The following is a 22227-nucleotide window of genomic DNA, read 5'->3' on the forward strand; positions in this document are numbered from 1 at the left end:
ACAATTTTGTGAAAATATGCTTAAAATTAAGTGACCCTTTTGACATTTCATTGAAGATGAGAAGAAGCAGACAATCATATAAAGGCCTATATATGTCTTTTTATCCCACAATTTTGACTTTTTGTCCCATGACGTTTTTATGATTATGACTTTGTGTCTCATAACTTTTTGTCATAATTTTGACTTAAAAGTATGTTACAAAAGCATGATTTTTTTTTTCCTGTGGCTGAAATGGTCTTCCATAAAAAGTATGTATGATGTTAAATATGCTAATTATGACCTAGCATCTCATAAGTATGACCTTTTTATCTTGCAATTTCAACTTATGTCATAATTATTACTTTTTTCTCATAATTTAGACTTTTATGTCATAATTATGTCTTTTATGTCAAAATTATGATTTACAAAAGCATGTTTTTTTTTCTTTTTCATACGTGGCGGAAATGGTCTACCATAAAATATGCTATGACCTAGCATCTCAGAAGTGTGACTTTTTATCTTGTAATTTCAACCTGTTTCATAATTATGACTTTGCATCTCATAATTATAGATTTTTAGCTTATAAAATTCACCTTTTTATTCTCACAATCTCACAATTTCAATTTTATGTCAAAAGTAAGACTTTTATATCATAGTTATGATTTACCAAGACATGCTTTTCCATATGTGGCAAAAATGTACATTTATATGGCTATGTATATGTATTGTTGGATGCTGACAGCTGAAAATGGCAGCTGTTTCACCTCAGAGCAAATGCATGTCTCGTCTGACTCAAGCCCAGCGGCATCAGCAGAGCAGTTGTTATTTAGCTCCAAAACACATTCTAATTTATTTGAAGTTAAAGCTCTAACGGTGAGTAACACCTCCCCACCATTCTCAAGTCTTTAGAGTGAGAGTAGCTGGAAAACATAATATTAAACAAACTTTTAGACAATACCGAATACTTACTTGAGAATATTTCCCTTCCCTTCAAGCACCTGTGACAGAAATGGCAACAGTACTCAAGAGGAACAAGCGACCTTTCAGAAAATACATTGTAAAGTTCTAATACTTTCTCACAAATCCCTTAGATGATGCTTTATTAGTTTGTAAGGTGGAAACTACAGATGCACCTTAAACTTTAGAGGTATTTTTAACTGTGATGTAGCTTCTTCCAGATCCATTGGGGGGGACAAAACCTAGAAAATATTTTGATATTGTATGTCTAGTACCAAGACAGTGTTCCACATATCTTTTCTTTCAGTTACCAGAAGCATTATGGGTAACCTGTGTTTTTAATATTCTTACCTGTGTGCTACTACAGTATGCAAGATATAAAGTTTGTGAAGAACCCGATGAGCATGCTATCCAGCATGGTTAAAGAGAATTTGATCATCTGCACAAGAATATCACATGGTTAATATCACAAATTTACTTTGAGAGAAATTGCTGACAAAGTGCAGCTCTAATGTCCAGTTTTAAAATGGTTTTGATTGATGACTCATTCAGTGAGACTGTCTGACAGGTATTTTTAAAATTGGGTTGTATTTTCTCCTGCTATATATGTACTATTTGCCATTGTAATTCTGAACACTTCTCGGTCTGCAGACATGTAAGATGACAGACTGTCACCACAGGAGAACAGAAGGAACCTGGGAATGGGCGTTCAGCAGCTGTGAACTTTAATATGAGTGGGCTGCCTTTTTTTCCACATGTATTCCAATGCTGTCATGTCTGTATAAAAATTAAATGCACTGTTAAAACATTTTAGGATATCAAATAAATAAATGTTTTTGCTACTTATTGTTGTGTACATTATATCATTGGATAGCTCAAGCCATGATTGCATCATTTGTATTACCTAAATATGCTTATAATTCAAACATCAGTTTAAACACTGGCACATTTTTGTTTCTTTTCTTTGTTTTTCAGTGCAATTTTGCCCCACTTTTGCCACACTGCAGACTTTTCAAGGTACTTTTGGTCCCTTTGGACAAAGTTTGTTATATTCTTGATCACAGAGATTAGAGGTCTGATTGATTCTGTCTTCCGCCACCAATAAAGTGGATGTATTTTCCCAGGGTTACATTCAGACAAAAAATTAAATTGAAAAACTGAGATGGGGAGAGAAAATACCAAGACTCTATCTCATTCGAGCCATCAGAAGTTTTTATGGTGTCTGAACAGATGATTGATTACAGGGTTGAAGGTTTGTGGGAAACAGAGAGCTCTTTGCCTCTCAGAGTGCACACGTGAAAACACTGACTGTAGTCTTTCATACTGTAATCATAAAACATATGTGTCCCAAACAAACGTCAGAAGACTCTCTCCTGTCTTCTCCCTTATGCATTTTTTTAACCAAGAAGTAACCATTGTCCAAAGTGTCACGCCCAAAAAAATCTCTAACTGTAGAGAAGAGGCAAAACATATGTTTGTTTTTTATTTATTTATTTGTAAACATTTTCCTTCTTTTCTCAGAGATCACACACAATACAGATGTACACTCCATATTTAGTATTAGGGGAAAAAATCCTTACAGTAATAATACCATTTAAATGTTTACAGTAAAAAGACCTGATCATACTTTTAAATTAATTTAAATTAATACATTTAATAGTAATTAAATAGTCAAATAGTCATGAAGTTATTGCCCTGCCCTCCTAAATGGGACAATATTAACCTACTGTATCCCACATAAGAGCACATATCATTTTTATTGAATATTACATATTAAATCATTAATATTTATAAATATTGCAGTATAGTTTAAATCCTCATATGATACTAATTCTTTTAGCTGTCAGGAAAAATTTTAAAATGGGTTACATCCATTTTACTAAAATATATTCATCAGCTGAACTCAAGAACAGTCTTTAATCTCCTGACACTTTAATGAGCTAATGTTCATTACATATTTTAAATATTCAATACTTCAATTCAGTCATACAATTTTTATTGCATAGCGTTGCCCCGACCTCATAGCTAAGATAAGATCAAGTCTTTTATGGCTCCCAGTGACAGTGTGAGTATGTGATGTTCATATTAACTCTTAAATAGTTTCTGTATCCTGGGGGTTACCGATATTTGAGAGGCTGGAGGGAGGAACCATGAGTGAGTGGGCCAAATTTCTAAGTTAAATATTAAAAAGGGTCCCTGGGGCAGGTCAAGAGACCTAGTATAAAAACTCTCGCATCAACTCATCATCTTCATCTGGCTTTAAGTTAAATGTTATTCACTTTTATATATTTGGCATACTTTTTACCTAATGGTCATAAATGATCACTTCTTGCATTCCCTGGGAATCGAACCCTTAACTTTAGCGTTACCGTTTGAGCTACATACTAAATTTAAGATGGAAAAGCAATAAGTTAATGTTGTTTTATGTTCCTGCTCTTTAAGAGCTAAATCAACAACCTAGAGATAAAATAGGCACAAGTTTAAATTCAAATGCATTGCAACTTTAGAAATGCTGGACATACAAGGGGGAAACGACTTTTACAACTTAAATTCAGTTGTTTTTGTTTCATGAGATAGCTTTACTGAGAACATACGGAATACATCATTCTATGCATTTTTAATTCAAGAAATGTAGAGAGTTACAACTGTATCCAGATGTGCCAGATTAACAAAACAACTAAAGAAGAGAGTCAAATCCTTTGAGAAAATCACCTGCGAACATGGGAATGCAACTATCCGTCCAATAGAATGAGGCTGTGGGCGTGTCCTCCTGCTGCCATCCACGCACAAGTTAAAACTGAGCTTGCGCTGAGTCTGTGGGAATGTCGCACGAGCATCCTGGTGCGCGTGTGGGATTTCTGAACTTTCTGTATTTGTCTCCTCTCCCCTCGTGGATGTAAAGCATAAAGAGCGGAAAACCCCATTGAGCTCCATTTGGATATTTCAATTACCCAAGAACCTCCTGTGGCTGTGTGCATTGCGCGTTCAGCATGGAACTTCACGGATTTCTCATTCTCTTGCTTTCACTGACAGGTAGTTCAGCGCGAGGAGTAGAAACACACGGATTGTCGTACGCGTACACGCCAGAACTCTCCGAGGACGCGATACTGGTGGCAAACAACGGTATACACGTGCCTTTCGGGAGATCTGTTTACATCGATCCGATCAACGATTTGGTCATTGAAGTTCAGCCGGGAGACAGGTGCAGTATTACCGTTCTGGATAATGATCCGCTGCCTCAGAGACCGGGACATGTGTCTCCTAAAAAGTTCCCGTGTGAATTTGGTCCTAACGATGTAAGATACTCTCATTTCGGTTCCAGGAGTACTGCGGGTGACAGGGTGAAGCTGCAACTCAGTTATGACACTCAGACTGAAACTATTATCATTCCCTTTATGCTAGAGGTGGAGGTTGTTTTCACACAATTGGAGATTGTCACTAACAACATGCCCCTTATTGTTGATAAACTGCGTGGTACTAGTAATCCTATCGGCAGAAAGGTTTTAGACTTCACCTATGATAAAGATTCAGAACAATGTGAGGTAACATCACTGGCTGCCAGCAGTGCTTTTCCTAAATATGGTAAAGTTGTTGATGAGAGCAAACTGGAAAAAATGATGGACTGTGACCTGTTTCTCAAATCAGATATCCGCTATGAGCACACGTCTACCCACAAGTCCCCTAATAAGGATTACATCCCAATAGTTGTGGAGCTACGGAGCAAAGAAAATAATTTACTGAAACAAGAGTTTTTCCATGTGATGATTCGGATAAAAGAGGGCGAAGAAAACACTCCCCCCAGACCGAGTTTTGTGGCTATGATGATGATGGAAGTTGATCAGTTTGTTATGACAGCTTTAACTCCTGATATGTTGGCTGCTGAGGACACAGAATCTGATCCTGATGATCTCATTTTCAACATCACTTCTCCTCTATCCTTTGAGGAGGGCTATATTGTGAGTACAGATGATAGGAATTTACCTATCACATCCTTTTATCAAAGGGATCTTAAAGATCTGAAAATAGCATACAAACCTCCCTCTTTGGACTCAGATACAGAGAGGATCTTTCAAATAGAGTTTGAGGTCATAGACACAGATGGTGGCATTTCAGATCCTTTCGCTTTCATGATTGTTGTGAAGCCCATGAATACATTAGCGCCAGTAGTCACTAAGAATACCGGCCAGCTATTATATGAAGGCCAGTCTAGGTCTTTGTTTACTCAGAACAATTTAGAAATAAGTGATGAAGACAACCTGGACAGTGTGAGGATAACGGTGGTTGATGGACTGCGTCACGGTCACTTAACTGTTCTGGGCACCAACAGGAAGTATTTTACACCGGCTGATCTGGAGGTCGGCATTGTGGTATACCAGCATGATGGCAGTGACACATACAGTGATAATATCATATTCAGAATGTCAGATGGCAAGAATGAAGTTGAGTTTTTGTTCCCCATCACAATTGTACCCACAGATGATGAGCCGCCCATCATAAATGCAAACACTGGTCTGATTTTATTCAAAAATCAGATGGTGCCCATCTCACAGCTCATGCTCAGTGCAGCAGACATCGACTCTGAAGATTCCACCATTCAATTTACAATCGAGCCTCCATTTTCTGCTATTGGCGAGGTTGTGGTGAGGCAATCTGAAGCACCCGAGGACCCGTCGTCCTGGAAATTTAATGCAGAAGATGGTGTGTATGAGAAAGTAGTGACACAGTGGCTCCAGAAAGATATCACAGATGAAAAGCTGTTCTATAGGCATACAGGTCCACACATCACAGAGACGGTTACTGATCAGTTCATTTTTAAAGTACAAGATGATGCCGATCCTCCCAACCAATCTGGCGAGAATTCATTTATTATTAAAATTTTACCTGTCGATGATATTCCACCCATGCTGTTCCCAGGCACTACTTTGCAGATGACAGTACATGAGTACCAGCTGACTGATTTTAACAAGAATGTTCTTCGTTATACTGACTTGGACTCAGAGGACCGTGACCTGAAATATACAATAACTCAACCGCCAACTGACACTGATGAGAATAATCCCATTAAATTTGGGTCTATTGTTTTGACTGACAGCCCAGATACTGACGTAACCGAATTTACCCAAGCACAAATTAACCATCATAAGATTTCCTACAGCCCACCAGACCTTGAGCTTGGCATCACACCACATGTGGTGCAGTTCCATTTCACAGTAGAGGACAATGCTGGAAACAGTGCTAATGGAGTTTTTACAATTTTTCTGGAACCTGTGAACAACAAACCCCCACAGATAACGAATACTGGATTCACAGTCCTTGAAAGAGGGTTGCATGTCATCACGAGTGCCGAACTTGACGCAAATGACCTTGACACTGACAGTAAGCGAATTTCATTCACGCTAAGTCAAACTCCAAAGCACGGCCATGTTCAGCATACATTTACTGACTTAAAAAAAGGAAGTAGTTTCAACTTGAAGGATATCTCTGATGGAAAAGTATCATATATCCACAATGGGGATGAAATGACAAGTGACTATTTTAAATTGGATGTTAGTGATGGTGTTCATGTTGTAACAATCACTGTGAAGGTAGCAGTAAAGCTTATTGATGATGAGACACCAATGCTCAGGCTCACAAAGGGCACCTTTGGCTCTCGCTTGGACGTCCTGGAAAATGGTGCTACAGAAATTACCGCCAGTGTTATCCAGGGAAAAGATGAGGACACTGATGACCTGAGGTTGACATTCATTGTAGAAGAAGCCCCTAAGTTTGGAGAAATTCTGGTGAGTGGTCTTTCCTCAAGCAGATTCACCCAAGCTGATATCATCAGTGGCCTAGTTGTGTATGCTCACACCAGTGGTGAGATTGGTCTCACTTCGATAGAAGACTTTTTCAGCCTGACCCTCTCTGACATGTCTGGTGAGTGGAATGTAGGGGGTAACCAAGTAAACGGAGTCCGTGTTCATGTCACCGTTCTGCCTGTAGATAACCAGACTCCAGTGGTCACAGTTGGCCCTACCTTTACCGTCTTTGAAGGGAATAAAAACACAATCGGTAGGCATCAGATAAGGGTTGAGGATGCAGACACACCAATTGAGGACATTCTGTGCACCATCATTGTTCAGCCCACATCAGGATATGTGGAGAACGTCTCTCCAGCACCAGGCTCTGAAAAGTCAAGGTCGGGAATGGCAGTAAGTGCTTTTACTATTAGAGATGTGAATGATGGTCATATTCACTATGTCCAAAGCATACATAAAGGAGTTGAGCCAGTGGAGGACAGGTTCACGTTTAGATGTTCAGATGGTGTGAATCTCTCAGAGAGACAGTTCTTTCCAATTATAATTATTCCCACCAACGATGAAAAACCGGAGATCTTTATGCGAGAGTTTGTTGTAATGGAGGGCATGAATGTTATCATTGACTCACCGCTCTTGAATGGAGTCGACGCTGATGTTCCTGCAGAAGAGTTGACGTTTATCATCACCAAACCCCCAAATCATGGGTTCATCCTCAATCAGCTTGCTAGTGGCTCTGTCCCAATCACAAATTTCACCGTGGAACAAATCAAGGAAGCTTCTAGCATAATTTATGAACATGATGATTCTGAAACCACTGAAGACAAGTTTGACGTTCTTCTTACAGATGGGAAACATTCAGCTGAGGCCACCATCATGATCATGATTATCCCTGTGGATGATGAAACACCAAGGCTTGCCATTAACGATGGGCTTGAAATCGAAATTGGTGAGACAAAGCAGATAAACAGTAAAGTACTAAAAGCTACTGATCTGGACTCAGATGATGAATCACTTACATTCATTATTCGCTACGGCCCCAGTCAGGGCTTCCTTCATAGAAAACCAGCAGGTTATGTGGAGAAAAGATCTGCTAGGTCTCTAGAGAACATAACAGTTGGCATGAACTTTACACAAAACGAGGTGAACAAGGGTCTCATTTTGTACACTCACAATGGACAGGAAGGCATTCGAGACCTTGTAAAGTTTGATGTAACAGATGGCATCAATCCTCTAATTGACAGATACTTCTATATTAACGTGGGCAGCATTGACATGGTGTTTCCTGATGTCATCAGTAAAGGGGTGTCTCTTAAAGAAGGTGGCAAAGTGACACTCACAACGAACCTCCTCCGCACTAGTGATCTCAACAGCCCTGATGAGAACTTAGTCTTCACCATCACAAGAGCCCCGGTGAGAGGGCATTTGGAAAGCACAGATACACCAGGCATGCCTATTGTGTTCTTTACCCAATTACAGCTGGCCGGGAGCAAGATCTACTACATTCATACTGCCGATGATGAAGTCAAGATGGACAGCTTTGAGTTTGAGGTGACCGATGGCTACAACCCTGTGTTCCGCACATTCTGTGTTTCAATTGTTGATGTTGACAATAAAAAGCCGGTACTGACCATTCATGACTTTCTAGTGACCGAGGGACAGACCAAACTCATTACGCCCTTTGAGTTGTCCGTTGAGGACCAAGACACAGCTGAGCACCTTCTCAAGTTTACAGTCACCCAACTACCCATTCATGGCAAGCTGCTCTTCAACAACAGTCGACAGGTGACTTCGTTCACAATGCAGGACCTGAATGAGAATATGATCAGCTACAAGCATGATGGCACAGAGTCGGACAAGGACAGCTTTTCTTTTGCAGTCACTGATGGCACCCATTCAGATGTTTTTGTTTTCCCTGATACCATTTTTGAGACCCAAAGACCTCAGACCTTGAAGATTACCATTGTGTCAGTGGACAACGGTGTGCCTCAGATTGTGGTTAACAAAGGAGCAGCGACTTTAAAGGTCTTGTCCGCAAGTCACTTAGGTTATCAGATCACAAGCAAAGTCCTGAAGGTGGTGGACAGAGACAGCAGCCCTGAGGCTTTGGTTTTTCATATCACTGCACAGCCAGAGCATGGGTACCTGATTAGCCTGGACAGAGGGAATGACTCAATCAACATCTTCACACAAGGTAATGTATTATGAGCACCAAATTTTCTTACCACCTATGATTGGTTCCTGTGAAATGCTTTTTCCATTCATTGTGCTAGAACTGTGCAGTTTAATGCTCTGTAGAACCATCATTTGAAGATACACATGTAAGAATTGTCTCTGTAAGAAATGCTATGTACCCGTCATGTTCAGGTCAGGTTGATGTGTCTGTCTTTTAGCCTTCGGCTTAAATTCTTGATGAGACAACTAGAGCGTTCACACATCTCCTTTCAATTATTAAGTTTTCATACTTTTTCTTTCTAACTTCCCTGTAGTGAGAAAGGAGTTAATGGTTACAGGCAAACCACATTTTAAAAAGAGTAAGGGTGTAATTTTTCTGCTGCTAGCCATAACGGACAGACCTGCAATATCGTTTTTTTTTTTTTTTTTTTTTGAGCATCTTGACTGGGTTGTAACAGCGGCATGAGTTTTGGGCTTATGCGCCATTGCTCAGACAAACAGGTAGTACCATCCATTGCAAACTCAAACTTTAACTGGCTATTTAAATACCCAATAGGATTCTTTGATTTATCATTTGTTTAATTCTTTGCAGTATCTGTAAGAAGTTTAGTTTTTTTTTTTAAGAAAAATTATAAATTTTTATATAATAAATTTAATTTATATAAAATTATAATTTTATATAGATACATTTCATTAGGGTATTTTTAAAATTTAAATTAAAGATCTTGAAGATTTTGCAAATGGTATGTAAACAGGTATTAATTTCTCTTGTTGGTTAAAACAGTAAACAACTGATACTGGTCCTTCAATATCACTTTTTATATAAATTTTTCTCAACCATCAATAAACATAAATTAATAAATATTTTAAAATATATTACATTTCACATTAAATTAAACAGCTTAAATGATTAATATAAATATAGATTCATAGTATATAATTTTAAGAAACTTTTTAAAAGTTTTAAAGAATTTAAGGAATTCTGTTAGTTTTCTGTTTATTTGCTGACCAATCAGGCTGATAATTTGCTTAGCATAATGCTAACAGGTTAGCCTCCTAAACTATCAAACTCTATGCAAATGAGCAAAAAGGAATATATTTTTTAAAAATAAACTAGTCTGGCTTTTTGATTTTAAAAAGATATCCTTTTGCACATCCTTATAGTACCAGCATAGGTTCATGACTTCTAAAGCATAAATGCTCTCCTTCAAACATGAGAGCCATAGTGAGAAGATGTGAAATCCGTGTCAAGCTAACTTAGTCTGAAATGTGTCTCAGACATTGGAAGAGGCAGAAGTGAGAGAGAGAGAGAGACCTGGCAAACCTGACTTGACCTCATCAGTATGAGCAGTGAAGCAGAAGGGACACTCACTTCTCTTTATTTACTTTGTCCTTTTCCCATATTCTGCTACCGCTTGCTCTTTGGCATTTGCTAAATATTTTACGATGAGAGTGTGTGCTTGCGAAGAAAGAAGACATTTTATTTTCAATATGAAAACCGGTTTCATCCATGCATAAAGAATCACAGGTTTACATTTTTATGAGGCTTCTTCCTCTGATATCAATAATTTAAAGAAGTGGGTCAGAGCAAGGGGAAGAGAGAGCCAGGTTGATCATGGTACACCGTAACCTAACCACTGTGTATCAGTGCAGATGTGGTTAAGGGGTCTAATTTGAGAGATGGGACAGACCAGATGTAGGGGAGACTGAGTCTGTTTAAAATTCTTGTTCTCACCTGTCATTATGTAACAGCTTGTCACCTGTTTTGCTTATTGTTTTGTGACTCACTCCCTGCTGCTTTTGTGAAAATTCTCACCTGGATTTATTAAAACATAAAAAGCCTTTTATTCACAGATGTTATTTTGCAAAACCAAGCATGCTCTTTGAATAATAATGGACATATTTGCAAGTTGAGCGGATTATAGAACAATTTGATCTTTGAGCGTTTCACTCTAGGGTTTGTAGATCATCATAAAAAATGATTATCATAGCTTGTTTTGAGATATAGATTCTTCTGAATGAATAATAAATTGCATTGTGCAGTTTGATGTTACAGTTTTGTGTTTGTGTGTGTCCTCAGCTGACATAGATGATCTTAAGATCTGCTATATCCTGAAGGACGAGAACAATGCCACCAGTGATGTCTTCAGTTTCACCGTGGAGGACAATGGTAAGTCCTAAAAACATAAAAAAAGGCATTGATTTTTACAAGAAAATTAAATGTGCCAATTTTCAGGCTTTTAATGGGTTTTGATTGTGTTTACGATTATTCATTAACATATTTAGCCATATAAAGTGAAGAATAATAAGAATCTCAGTTGTAAGTCACTTTGGATAAAAGCGTCTGCTTAATGAATACATTTAAATGTAAATGAGTAATACAGTACAAATCATTTGAATTCATGAATGATATAATGTCCTCTGATTTTAGGTGTCATTGCATATGAAATAGCCTTAGATGTTTAATTGTAAACCCTTAGACCAGAGAGGGATACATTTAGACATGTAGCATTTAATTAGGCTTTTACTTTCCATAGTAGGTGAACTGTCAGTGTGTGCAGCTTATTACATGCTGTGCTACCTTTGACTGCAAAAAAAAAAAAAGAATGACTTTTTAGTACATCAAAGAAAACTTAAGCGAGTTAGTGTGGGGTAGAATGACCCTAATAACATATTTCAACAGGGTAGGATTAAATCTGGTGGAGCATAGATAATCATGTATAAATTAGGTTGAACGTGACGATCATCACTGTTGCTGGAAAAGCTTGCGGCTAAAGACTTGCGATTAGTGATGATTTGTGTTTTATTTGGAAAGCCAAATATGTGTGATATGCACACTACAAAGCACACTGCAGGAGTGCCTATGTGGATTGCCTGTGTTAGTGCCTCAGAAAGGGACATTGTGGATTGAAGGGTCTGCATACATGAAACACAAAGGGCTGTTTGCTATATAAAACTAGAGGCAAGATGACACATAATTAGAGCCTGTAGCCATGAGTGTAAGCTGCAGCCCTTGTCAGGCTTACAATTACTTTGAATATTAGAGGGTCTTTGGCATTGGAAAGAGTTGGGAAAATACAAGCTCTATAGGAAAACAGCTGGTTCAACTGCTGTATTATGGCTTCATGTCTCTCGCGCTCAAAATCACCAGTTGTGTCATGAAATAATCTGTTGCGGCATGAAACAAGATAACCATTACAGTCCGCTTAGCACCTTCAAGTCAAGAGGCATTAACTGTTTGAAAGGATCATGCAGTGGCATATTAATAATTAAATCGGGATAGTAACCGATTAACAGTTTTAAATAAATTAATTGCACAATATGCTAATTAATTTTGTGTTTATTATTATTATTATATTTTTTAAATATTTAAAAATAATTTTTATGAATACTATCATTTATTTATTTTTTATCACAAAATGTACACATTCAGTTGACAGGACCAGTTTTTAGAATAATTTTTGGTTTATGTTCCTATTTGTTCCCTTCACTTTTTTTCTCTTACCTCCCTCCCCCTTTGGGAGCGTTTGTTCCTCTGTCAGTCATCTCTCAATTCAGGCAGGAAAGACTGAGGAGTAAGAACTCGTTGGTATGCAGCTTTGTTGGTGTCTGACCCCTGAGCCCAGTGGGTCATTACCGGTTTTGTTTCTTTGCATTCCTGTGGATAATTTCACTCCATTGTTGATCGAGGCATTTATTTTATTGGAAAGACCTCACGCAGTAAGGGACTATCTGTGTCTTTCTCATCTCATTTTACAGATGTAGTGTGCAAACACAAAAGGGCTCAGCTGAGCTGTTATTATCATGAGGTGCCTCAAGGCTTTCTCCTAGGACCCCTTTTTCCCCACATTTGTGCAGTAATGTACAGCTTCAGCATGAAATTCAGTGATTGCAAACACTTTGCCACATTATGCCTGAAGAAGCTGAGCTAATTAGACTATCTTAGTTTGTGCTTGTCTGACAAAAAGCCTGACAACCACAGCCAACATCACAAACTCCATTTTACAGCCAATTTGTTAAACAGCTGCATTTATTTATTTAACACACTCTGTTAGACTGTGACATGCATATTTAGTACAAGTAGTATTCCAGAGGGGTTTAATTAATTGTTTTGTTTTCCAAAATGTTCTTTCCTTGCATTCCCTATAATGATGATGAGGCTGTTTTTCAATGCAAAGAACTAATGAACTATTATCATGTTTTCCACATGCAGTTAGAGGACTATTTGAGTTTAAAACAAGATTGTGGCTTTCTGAAGATATTTCTGCATGTACCTTTTCTTAATTTATAATTCAGACATATTTTTGTTGCTAAGGCTAAGGCTGAATGCTAGCTTTATTTTAGTCTGTAAACTGCCCATCAGAGTTTGGCCTAGATTATCTAGTTTTTGTTTATCTTTGCCTCTGTCTCTTTTGCTCTGTTCCAAATCCTAGCAAGCTGCCTCTGGAGACAACATTGTAAGGCATCAAAGGAGCGCTCCCGATGCTAAAGATGTTCCAAAATGTAGACAAATTCATTATTCTGCCTCCCAAAACCTCATTCACACAGACAGCGATTCAATTGATGGAGGTCAACGAGTCACTGGGCTGTTGGTTTCTAAACCAGAAAAACTGAAATCACCAACTTTCATTGAAAATAAACAAAGTTTTTGTCATGCCAAAACAAGTTTTGTCGGCATGACAAATTGTTGTCAGTACAGTATGAACGTACCTTACGAAACCTTTTTTTAGCATGTATCCCTTTTGGAAAAGGTATTCCCATAACGCACTGCAACAAGCTCCATGAAAAAAGTAATAAAATAAAATAATTTTTTTCATTTAATTCAATACCAAAACACATTAATAAACATATTATTCGTCTTTTAATACCTAGAAAGTGCATCCTATACCCTCATCCACTATTCCCTACATTACTCCACTAATATAGTGCACTTAAAGGAGTGAATTGAAACAAGTAAACAAATTCAGACATGCTGGAAGTGCTTTTATACACCATTATAAATTACTTTCCCCTCAAATAGTGCACTATATAATGGTATAGGGGGCGATTTTGTACACAATACATTTACGATGTTCAAGAACAGCTAGGATTCTGCCTTAGAGGGGGGTTGCCTACTGTATGTAGTCAGTGAGGTGGCTCACTAGCTTTGAGAACAGAGCTTATATCGTTTTAAACTTTTTTTTTTTTTTGCCACATAAACACCCTCTGACTGACAGTAATAAATGCTGTTCTCCATTTGAACTGTTTTGCAACTTGCTGCTCCCAAACTTAACGAGTAAAAGAGGACAGATTTATCAGTTACACTTCCTTTGCAAAAGGTCATGACGGGTAGCACTTATTCTGAATCCTCTACACCTCTCTCTGCAATCAGGCCTCAGAGGCAGAGATAGAAATATGACAGGAAAGACTGCAGGGACGCACAGAGGCTACAAAGAACAGAGCGAAGCTTTACGTGATGCATCATTTTTTATTTTTTGCTGTGAGACTGAGGGATTTTTTTTTTTTTAAGTTTATTGATGTGTACTTATACCAGTGTTCGCTCTAAAGCAAATGTACTTAAAAAAACAATTTTCTATGTACTGTTTCTATGTACAACAGACCTGACCATTGACATCAGGTTGGGAACCAAAATGGAGCTTATTTTATGCCATTTTAACCCATTTTTGTTTCCTGGAAAGCTATTTTGCAGACTGTTCACCGCTTTTTAGGCTGTTCCTAAAGCTCTATTGTGTCTGGGTTTAAAAAAATCTCATTGCTGGTTCTGTTTTCCCCGGTGTATACCTTGTATTGTGAAGGTTTTTTTTGCAGGGGATTTGTTGAACAGGATCCAGGGCGCTGTATGAACAATACAGAACAATGCTAATCTTAGTGTGGATGTAGATAACCATATGCTTGTGCTGTTTATTTTTTTCTTCCATATCAAATTAACCAGAAATAGCATTGAAATAGGACGTTTTTGTAGCTCTGTTTCTCATTGTTGGCTATAGACATAAGATTGTGTATTCACTTGTGGATTATCAAGAGCTAGCATTGAATTTCCTCTGAAAGCTTTGTCTCTTCAAACTAAATCAAAGGATTGTTTGGTTTAGGGGGTTGCGCAGGTATTTAGGGTCAGTTCAGATGTGGATTTCTGGATTAACCTTAGACCTGAATGGCTGACTGTTTCGAATGACAAGACCACACCTGCAGGTATTCCTGGTTAAACATTTTGGAATGCCGCTTAGTGTTGTCACGGTACCAAAATTTCAGTATTCGGTACCGATACCAGTGAAAATCCACGGTTCTCGGTACCAATTTCGGTACCAAAGCAAAACACAAAAACATGCTAATTGAACAACATTTTTATTAATAACGTTAAACAAAAATTAAATGTACAAAACCAATGCCATTCTTTATACTTATTTAAAATTGTTTCAAGTTTTCCCACAAGTAATAAAAGTAAGAAAAAAGTAAACAAGTTTCACCCAAAAGTTTAGTCATAGTTCTGCTGCCACTGAAAAACATCTGTAAACTGTTGTCTGTTTTAGGGTTTGCTGGTGTGTTTCAGGATCTTCCTCAGTCTGCAGCTGTAAAAGAAAAATATAATATACTTAAGTAAAGCAATGGGCTGAGTCTGACCAAATGCAACATAAGATCATTGACACCAGCTAAAATATAACTTTTCAGTAAATAACAAACCTCAGCTTTTATAATAAATTTAGATAAGATTGCAAATATTAAGTGTATATCAAATAGATGGAAACTGTAGTATTAAAAACACTTTACAATAAGATTTTATTTGTTAGATAACATGACCTAACAATAAACAATAATTATATGGCAATTATTCTTCTTAGGGTTCATTTAAACGTTCAAGCTGTTAAAATTATTTAATGCACAATGAACAAACATGAATGATCAAGTGTTTGTATTAAATAACATTCACAAACATTAATGAATGTTTTAAAAAAATATATTGTTCACTCACTGTAAGATGTTACTACCGACTTGGTACCGAAATACCGGGTCTTTTGACAACACTAATGCCGCCGATCGAGTGGACAGGTGATGGACCAATGAGAGGTTTGCGACTGCTGTCTTCCATCGGTCTGCTGACAGTCTTTGAACATTGTTCTTGAAACAGCGTTCTTCTAAATAAGGTTATGCAGGTCACTGGCGAAGACAGAGGCACAGAAGAGAGTAATTGAGGGCATCCATTCCAGGCAAGTCGTGACCTTCGTTGAAGATAATTTCCTGTGTTTTGTGAGGTTGTGTGCCTCTTGTTTAAATCTGAGCAGCCTGGATAATCTGAATTGTCTTAATTGCTTGACTACATGTCCTTGTTGAATGTTTCCAAGTTCTGCTAGACTAGCTTAGATTTTTCAATCCAAATGGAAAGCAGTAAAGCAGATAGCCAAGACTTTGTGGCTGAAGCCAAGAGCCCATTGAGCTAGATGAGGAGAGGCTATAGAGGAACCATGAAAGGACCAACAAGCTGCTATTTTTTACAATTATTTTTTTGGCTCATGCACAGTTTGAGCTACACATCCATTAGAATGCAGTGTTGGTGATTAATCTAGATGATAGTTATGTTGTGATGTGCTTTTTTTCTTCATTTTCTGCTCTTTGAGAAGCACCTGTCACCAGTTCTCACTTTGAAACATGAAAAACAGCCTTAATGAGATTCTGTTCTTGACGTTTTTGATCTAGCATCAATGGTGCTTTTTCAGGGAAACCTATGGGAAGGCATAAACTGACACAACTGTTATCATGCTTATCCATAAGTTTTAACATTAGTTTTAACAAAAGGCCATTTTAGTTTTTTTTTTACTCAATATTTGTAAATATACACTATATACTGTTTTTTATGGTTTGGGTTAGTAGTACTATTTAATTAAAAAAATTTATTTTAACTAAATTAATATGTATAATTTAGCAAGTATGCTTCAAATTGGTCAAAAGTTACAATAAAGACTTTAACATTGATATGATTTCTATTCCAAATAAATGCTGTTCTTTTGAACTTTCTATTCATCAAAGAATTCGGAAAAAAATTCTTATTGATATTAAGCAGCACAAAATGCAGCCCAGTTGTTTTCAGCATTGATAATAGTAAGAAATGTTTGTTGAGCACTAAATCAGATTAAGAATGATTTGAATGATGGTTGCTGAAAATTCAGCTTTGCCATCACAGAAATAAAGTACATTTCAAAATATATTCAAATAGAAAACAGTTATTTTGAATTGTAATAATATTTCACAATAATGCTGTATTTTTTTATCAAATAAACGCAGTCTTGGTAAGCATGAGACTTTTTTCAAAAAATAAAAAAAAATCTTATTGACCCCAAACTTTTGAACTGTAGTGTATGTTACAGAAAAAAGTGAATTCATATGTAATATTGACTACCAAATATCTTGTATTATTTTAAATGGTCATATTAATTTTTAGAATTTTCTAGTTCTAATTCAATTATTTCAATTCACAGGTTGGTTCCATAAACTAAAGGTTAGGAAACCAATATAGAAACATGTTTTTAACTAAGTTTTGGGAGTGTGGCGCTCATGAGGGTTTGTTGAATTAATAAAAAGAAGGCATTGTGCTTAATGGCACTTAATACTCTACTCTTCTCATTCATTCTCATTCTCATATTGAGATTTATTTTCCAGCCCTGATAGTATAAGACCCTCATGAATCACTATAGTAGTTTGTATGTACCCTCAGGGGTCATCTTCATTTGACTTCTGTTAGACTTTATCCAGTCACTCAGGAGGATTGGGAATCTATCTGATGAATTATTTGGGAGTTCTATTTTTAGATGCTGTTAAGAAGTTCTTCAAAGTTGCTGGATAGAGTAAAGCTTCTCATGCACCAGACACTGATTAGCTTTTAATGAGTTATTCTGAGTGAATGTCAGCTGTTGTGTTGTCATGTCTATCTAGGAAACTCTGTCTGAACTATCCGGCTCTGAAATGCTACTGTTTAATAAATTCATTAGGGGCTTTTTGTGTGAGAAGCTTTATGGAGACTGTCAGTATCAGGGTTTGGACAAATCCACTGGGCTTCAAAGCAACTGTCAGTATGGGTTTTTCTTTTTTTTTTTTCAGAGGCAAAGCTTAATGAGAGCATGTTATTGTTCAGCTTGACAACAGAACAAATACAACTGAATTTTAAATTCACATGTGTGATGCTATACGTTTATGACTAAATAGCTTGTTTTCTATTTTCTTCTCATTAATTTAGATCCTTTGTTTACTTCATTTTCAGTGGCCTTTTCTTAGGCAAGAATCAATATTACTATTTTTCATACTTGGTTAACCTTTTTCATAACCCCCAAATATTAAACTCCTTTATGCTACAGACAAGGATGTGATTTATTTTTTTATTTTTATTTATTTTTTTTTTTTTTGATAGACCTCATGAGTTATTAACATCCATTTTGGGTAAATATAGAATTTATTTTCAGGGTTTTTCAGATAATGCAGATTACCTGTTTCTTATTTAACGATGGCAATTAGCATTACACTTAGCATTGTGATATGTTTTTCACAGACAAACACCACTGATGTTCTTTAGAAAATGTAAAATTCCACTTGATTTTGTTTGTCTTTGTGATAACTGATGGTGTTGTGTTTGCTCGGCTCATTGACCTGAATGAACGCCCTGAGAACAGAATAGTGGAGTCCTTGAGCGGAGAGCTTTTTCTTTACTCGCAAATGGATTTTGGTGACATTTTAACCACACCCAATCTATCACTTCTTTCTTAAATTGATACAACCTGACAAGATAAAAGAAAAAGTGTCATTGCTGCTTGGATAATGCGCGGCATTAATACCCACCATTGACTGCAGAAATAACGGGAGAAATGCTTTTAGCTTGCTTATGTTCACTCACAGTGCTATAATAAAACAATAAATCAAATCAAATATTGCCCACTGTTAATATGTGAATATTAGTAGTATCTTTGTTTTTACATATGTGGCTGTAGCCTTTCTGATTTCTTTATATTTTGTATTTACTTTAAAAAATATATATTATTATGTAACTTTATAAATGTTTTTATTATATTTATATTAATACAGATTCCTTTTACAATTTACCTGCAATCCACATCTATATTTTGAGTAGAAATAAGAGTCTATAAGTCCTCCTGATGTACTATTAATTATGTGGACCACCATGATAATTTAACGAACCATGTGGCTTATGCTGATAATCTTTGTGAAATGTCAAATATAATCACTTTAACATGGGAAATGGTTTATTCTCCTTTATTCTCTGGAGTTGTATACGCTGCATATCACCTGCCAAACAGTTATCACTTAGCAACCGTACATCATTACAGGCTAATATAGAGTTAGAAATACAGTGGCTTTGACAACATTTAAATTTTCTCCAAATCATGACATCTATCAGGCTAGGTTAGAGAGTGGGTTATTAGGAGCCCGGGGTTAGCTCGAGGAAATCAAGTGAAACGAGTCATGAATATACATGGTCGATCTTGTTGAGAAATTGGGAATTTGTCTCTGATGTTTTGCGTGCACGTGAAGTGGGTTATCAATATCTGGGCAGACTCCACTACATGGCATGAATATAGATTAGAGATGGAGTTGGTCTATAGGTATGTGTGCACGAAATGGGATACATTCACACAGACATTTGCCAAAGATTTAATTGTAGGCTTCGTAATGCATGAAGTCCATACTCTTTTGGATATTCCCTCATTGTTTGATCTGTTAGAGGTGTAGACTGCCTTTGAAAGCGTCTCTGTAAGCTTGGTTCGGTTGGGATAATCATTACCATCGTAATCATTCAGTATCATGTTATCAGCGTACACAAGATATATATATATATATTTCATTATGTCTGTTCTGCACTGAACTACATTCTTTTGCTATACAAACAAACCTTTATTTTTAGTTTGCATGGGTAAATGACGGGTGCTGAGGCACTCTTGTTCGAGTACATAAGTATAGAGATACTGTAAGTGATATTAAAAATGCTGGATCCTTGTAACATAAACTAGTTAATTGTGCTGTTTTTATGCTATAAAACCTGATAAGGTAAGTTTTCCCAAAAGGGGAAATTTACATGTAAGATGTAGGATTATGAGAGAGTTATTTCCCATAAACCCCTCAAGTAAACAGCTGGTGGTATGTACATTATGATGTAAATGATCACTAATTAATCCCCTCTGAGTCGATTATATGAGGATCATTTTCATAATGTATTAGTAAGAACACGTGTATGCAGAACTCTGCAGAATTGTAATGACCTAAAGTTTTACACATTTCCACCCCATGAATATTTTTAAATATTTAAACAAATATTTGATAGAGTGCTGCAGGAATGAATCCTATAACTGGAGACGAGTTCGCATTTTTTAACTTCAGGTTCCGTCGTCCCGAACTGAATGGGTTTTTGGTTGAATGCCTGAAATGAGGTCAGTGGTTAACACAAGCTATATATTTTCATGTTTTATTCAACGACATAAAATAGTAATATGTCTTTTTTTTTAAGCTAACTAGTGTCTAAATGGGACTACAGAGGTTGTCTGGGCCATTAAACATCATCACACCAAACAGGAAAGCTACTCGCTGGTCCGCTTTTACAGCCTCGTTGTGTTTATACATGCGCTCTTGAAAACTATTCTAACTCAAACTTTCCAATTTGTTGCATTTAGATACAGACTGAAAGAGTTGGTGGTGACGAAGTCATGCAACCATGGTTTAGCTTTTTACTTCTGGCAATTGTATTTAAGCTTTAAAATTCATGAACGTTTTGTTCATTTGTAATAATTATCATGATGAACAAAATGTGTTAGAATCATAAACTTTTGTTGTTCACAGAACTTATTTTCTGCAATAATCCAAAAGCCAGTAGAAAAATCCTATTGCAGGGAAGCAGGGTAATGCAAACTTCCGGGTTGGCCGACAAAAATACATTGTTACTGCAGCGCTCTGTTTAATTTCATAATGCCGTTAAGAGTGTATACATTTTAATTGTTGTTTTCAGGAGGGAACAAACTGAAAAAACAGCAGTTTCATCTGAACTGGGCTTGGATTTTTCTGGAGAAACCAAACTATGTGGTGGATGAGCAGGAGAAAGTTCTCGAGGTGATCCTCAGACGTAGAGGTTTCCTGGGAGAAACATCTTTTGTTGGTGAGTATCAGAGCACTGGATCATTCTTTATTCGATTTTCTGCCAGCATAATACTTTTTCACACATTTTCCATTCGCCATCTCCTATTTATTGCTGAAAAAAACCAAACTATTATCCAGAATTGATTAAACTTGTCGAGAAGTCACCAGTACAGGCGTTAACTGGGAATCATTAGCATTCAGTAGCGTCTGTGTTCACAGTGGGAGCTGTTATTACTTAAGCTTATCAACGGGGAGTTGTTAGAGATGTTTTTCTAAGTGGTTTTGGCTTCTTTGTGTCTGAGATGAAAGCCCTCGCTCTCTCTCTGACATCCGTAGAACAGTCTGAACACTTTTTTTGAGCGTACACCTGCTTATCTTTCCCTGCACCGCGCTCAGCACAGCCCCACATGTGGTCAGTATTCAAGAAAACAAGGGTCTTTGTTCACGCTACTTTGGATTTGTGGTGTGTGTTGGCTTGAAGGGATGTTGAGGTTAAAAAGAGAGAATGTGAAAAACTGGAGAGTAGAAGGCAACAAGAGAGATGAGAAGGAAGAGGGTCAGAATGAAAAGCGGGATATGGGGTATAAATAATGAGGATCTAGACCAGTGGTTCTCAACCTTTTTTTCCACCGGGCTGCACTATGGTCCAAGTGCAAGTCTCGCGGGCCGCACGCATATCATTTACATATTATGTCAGCAATACAATAAACATAGCTAATGCAGAAAAGCCGCCTCTTTTTCCGAATTGCACAGATGACTACTATCTTTCTTTCATCTCTTCTGATAAATTTTCAGTCAAATCGTTTTCTGTGTGCTAGATCAGAGCTAGAGCCCTGCATTTCAGCCCAGGCCCGACGGGCCCCGACTTTTTTACGCCCCTCGGGCTGGGCTTCGGGACAGTTTTCACGTCATAGTTCAGACGCAGGCAGGGCCTCGGGCCTGTTTTAGGCTCTCCTTATTTTTATATTTTAGACATCCATCAATTAGTGATGAAAAAAGATTGCCGCGCTGGTGGAAAACAACAGGAGACCATGCTACCGTGACTGTAAGAGCGGCTCGACGGTGTTTAGTGTCCAGCAGTAGCAGCATGCGTGCCGTCAGTGCAGCTGAAGAGTTCTGCATTCAAATGCAAGCAATAGGCTTAAGCTTGCCAAAGCATCGGCAAAAGTAATTACCATGAATGCGTCAGGGGGAAACA

The 22227-nt window shown here is 37.2% G+C and overlaps 1 protein-coding gene across 1 annotated transcript in view; it reads left to right on the forward strand.

The window, feature by feature from the left end:
- Positions 1 to 3772: 3772 nt before the first annotated feature.
- Positions 3773 to 22227, forward strand: part of LOC107701139 (FRAS1-related extracellular matrix protein 2-like) — a 58124-nt gene continuing 39669 nt past the window's right edge. The window contains exons 1-3 of the mRNA XM_016503086.1: positions 3773 to 8925; positions 10987 to 11076; positions 20902 to 21048. Of these exons, the coding sequence (XP_016358572.1) occupies positions 3927 to 8925; positions 10987 to 11076; positions 20902 to 21048 (5236 nt within the window). The 5' untranslated portion in view covers positions 3773 to 3926. The remainder of the gene's footprint in view (positions 8926 to 10986; positions 11077 to 20901; positions 21049 to 22227) is intronic.

Source organism: Sinocyclocheilus anshuiensis, unplaced genomic scaffold, assembly GCF_001515605.1.
Source record: "Sinocyclocheilus anshuiensis isolate Anshui unplaced genomic scaffold, SAMN03320099.WGS_v1.1 scaffold907, whole genome shotgun sequence".
In the NCBI taxonomy this organism is placed as follows: Eukaryota; Metazoa; Chordata; class Actinopteri; order Cypriniformes; family Cyprinidae; genus Sinocyclocheilus; species Sinocyclocheilus anshuiensis.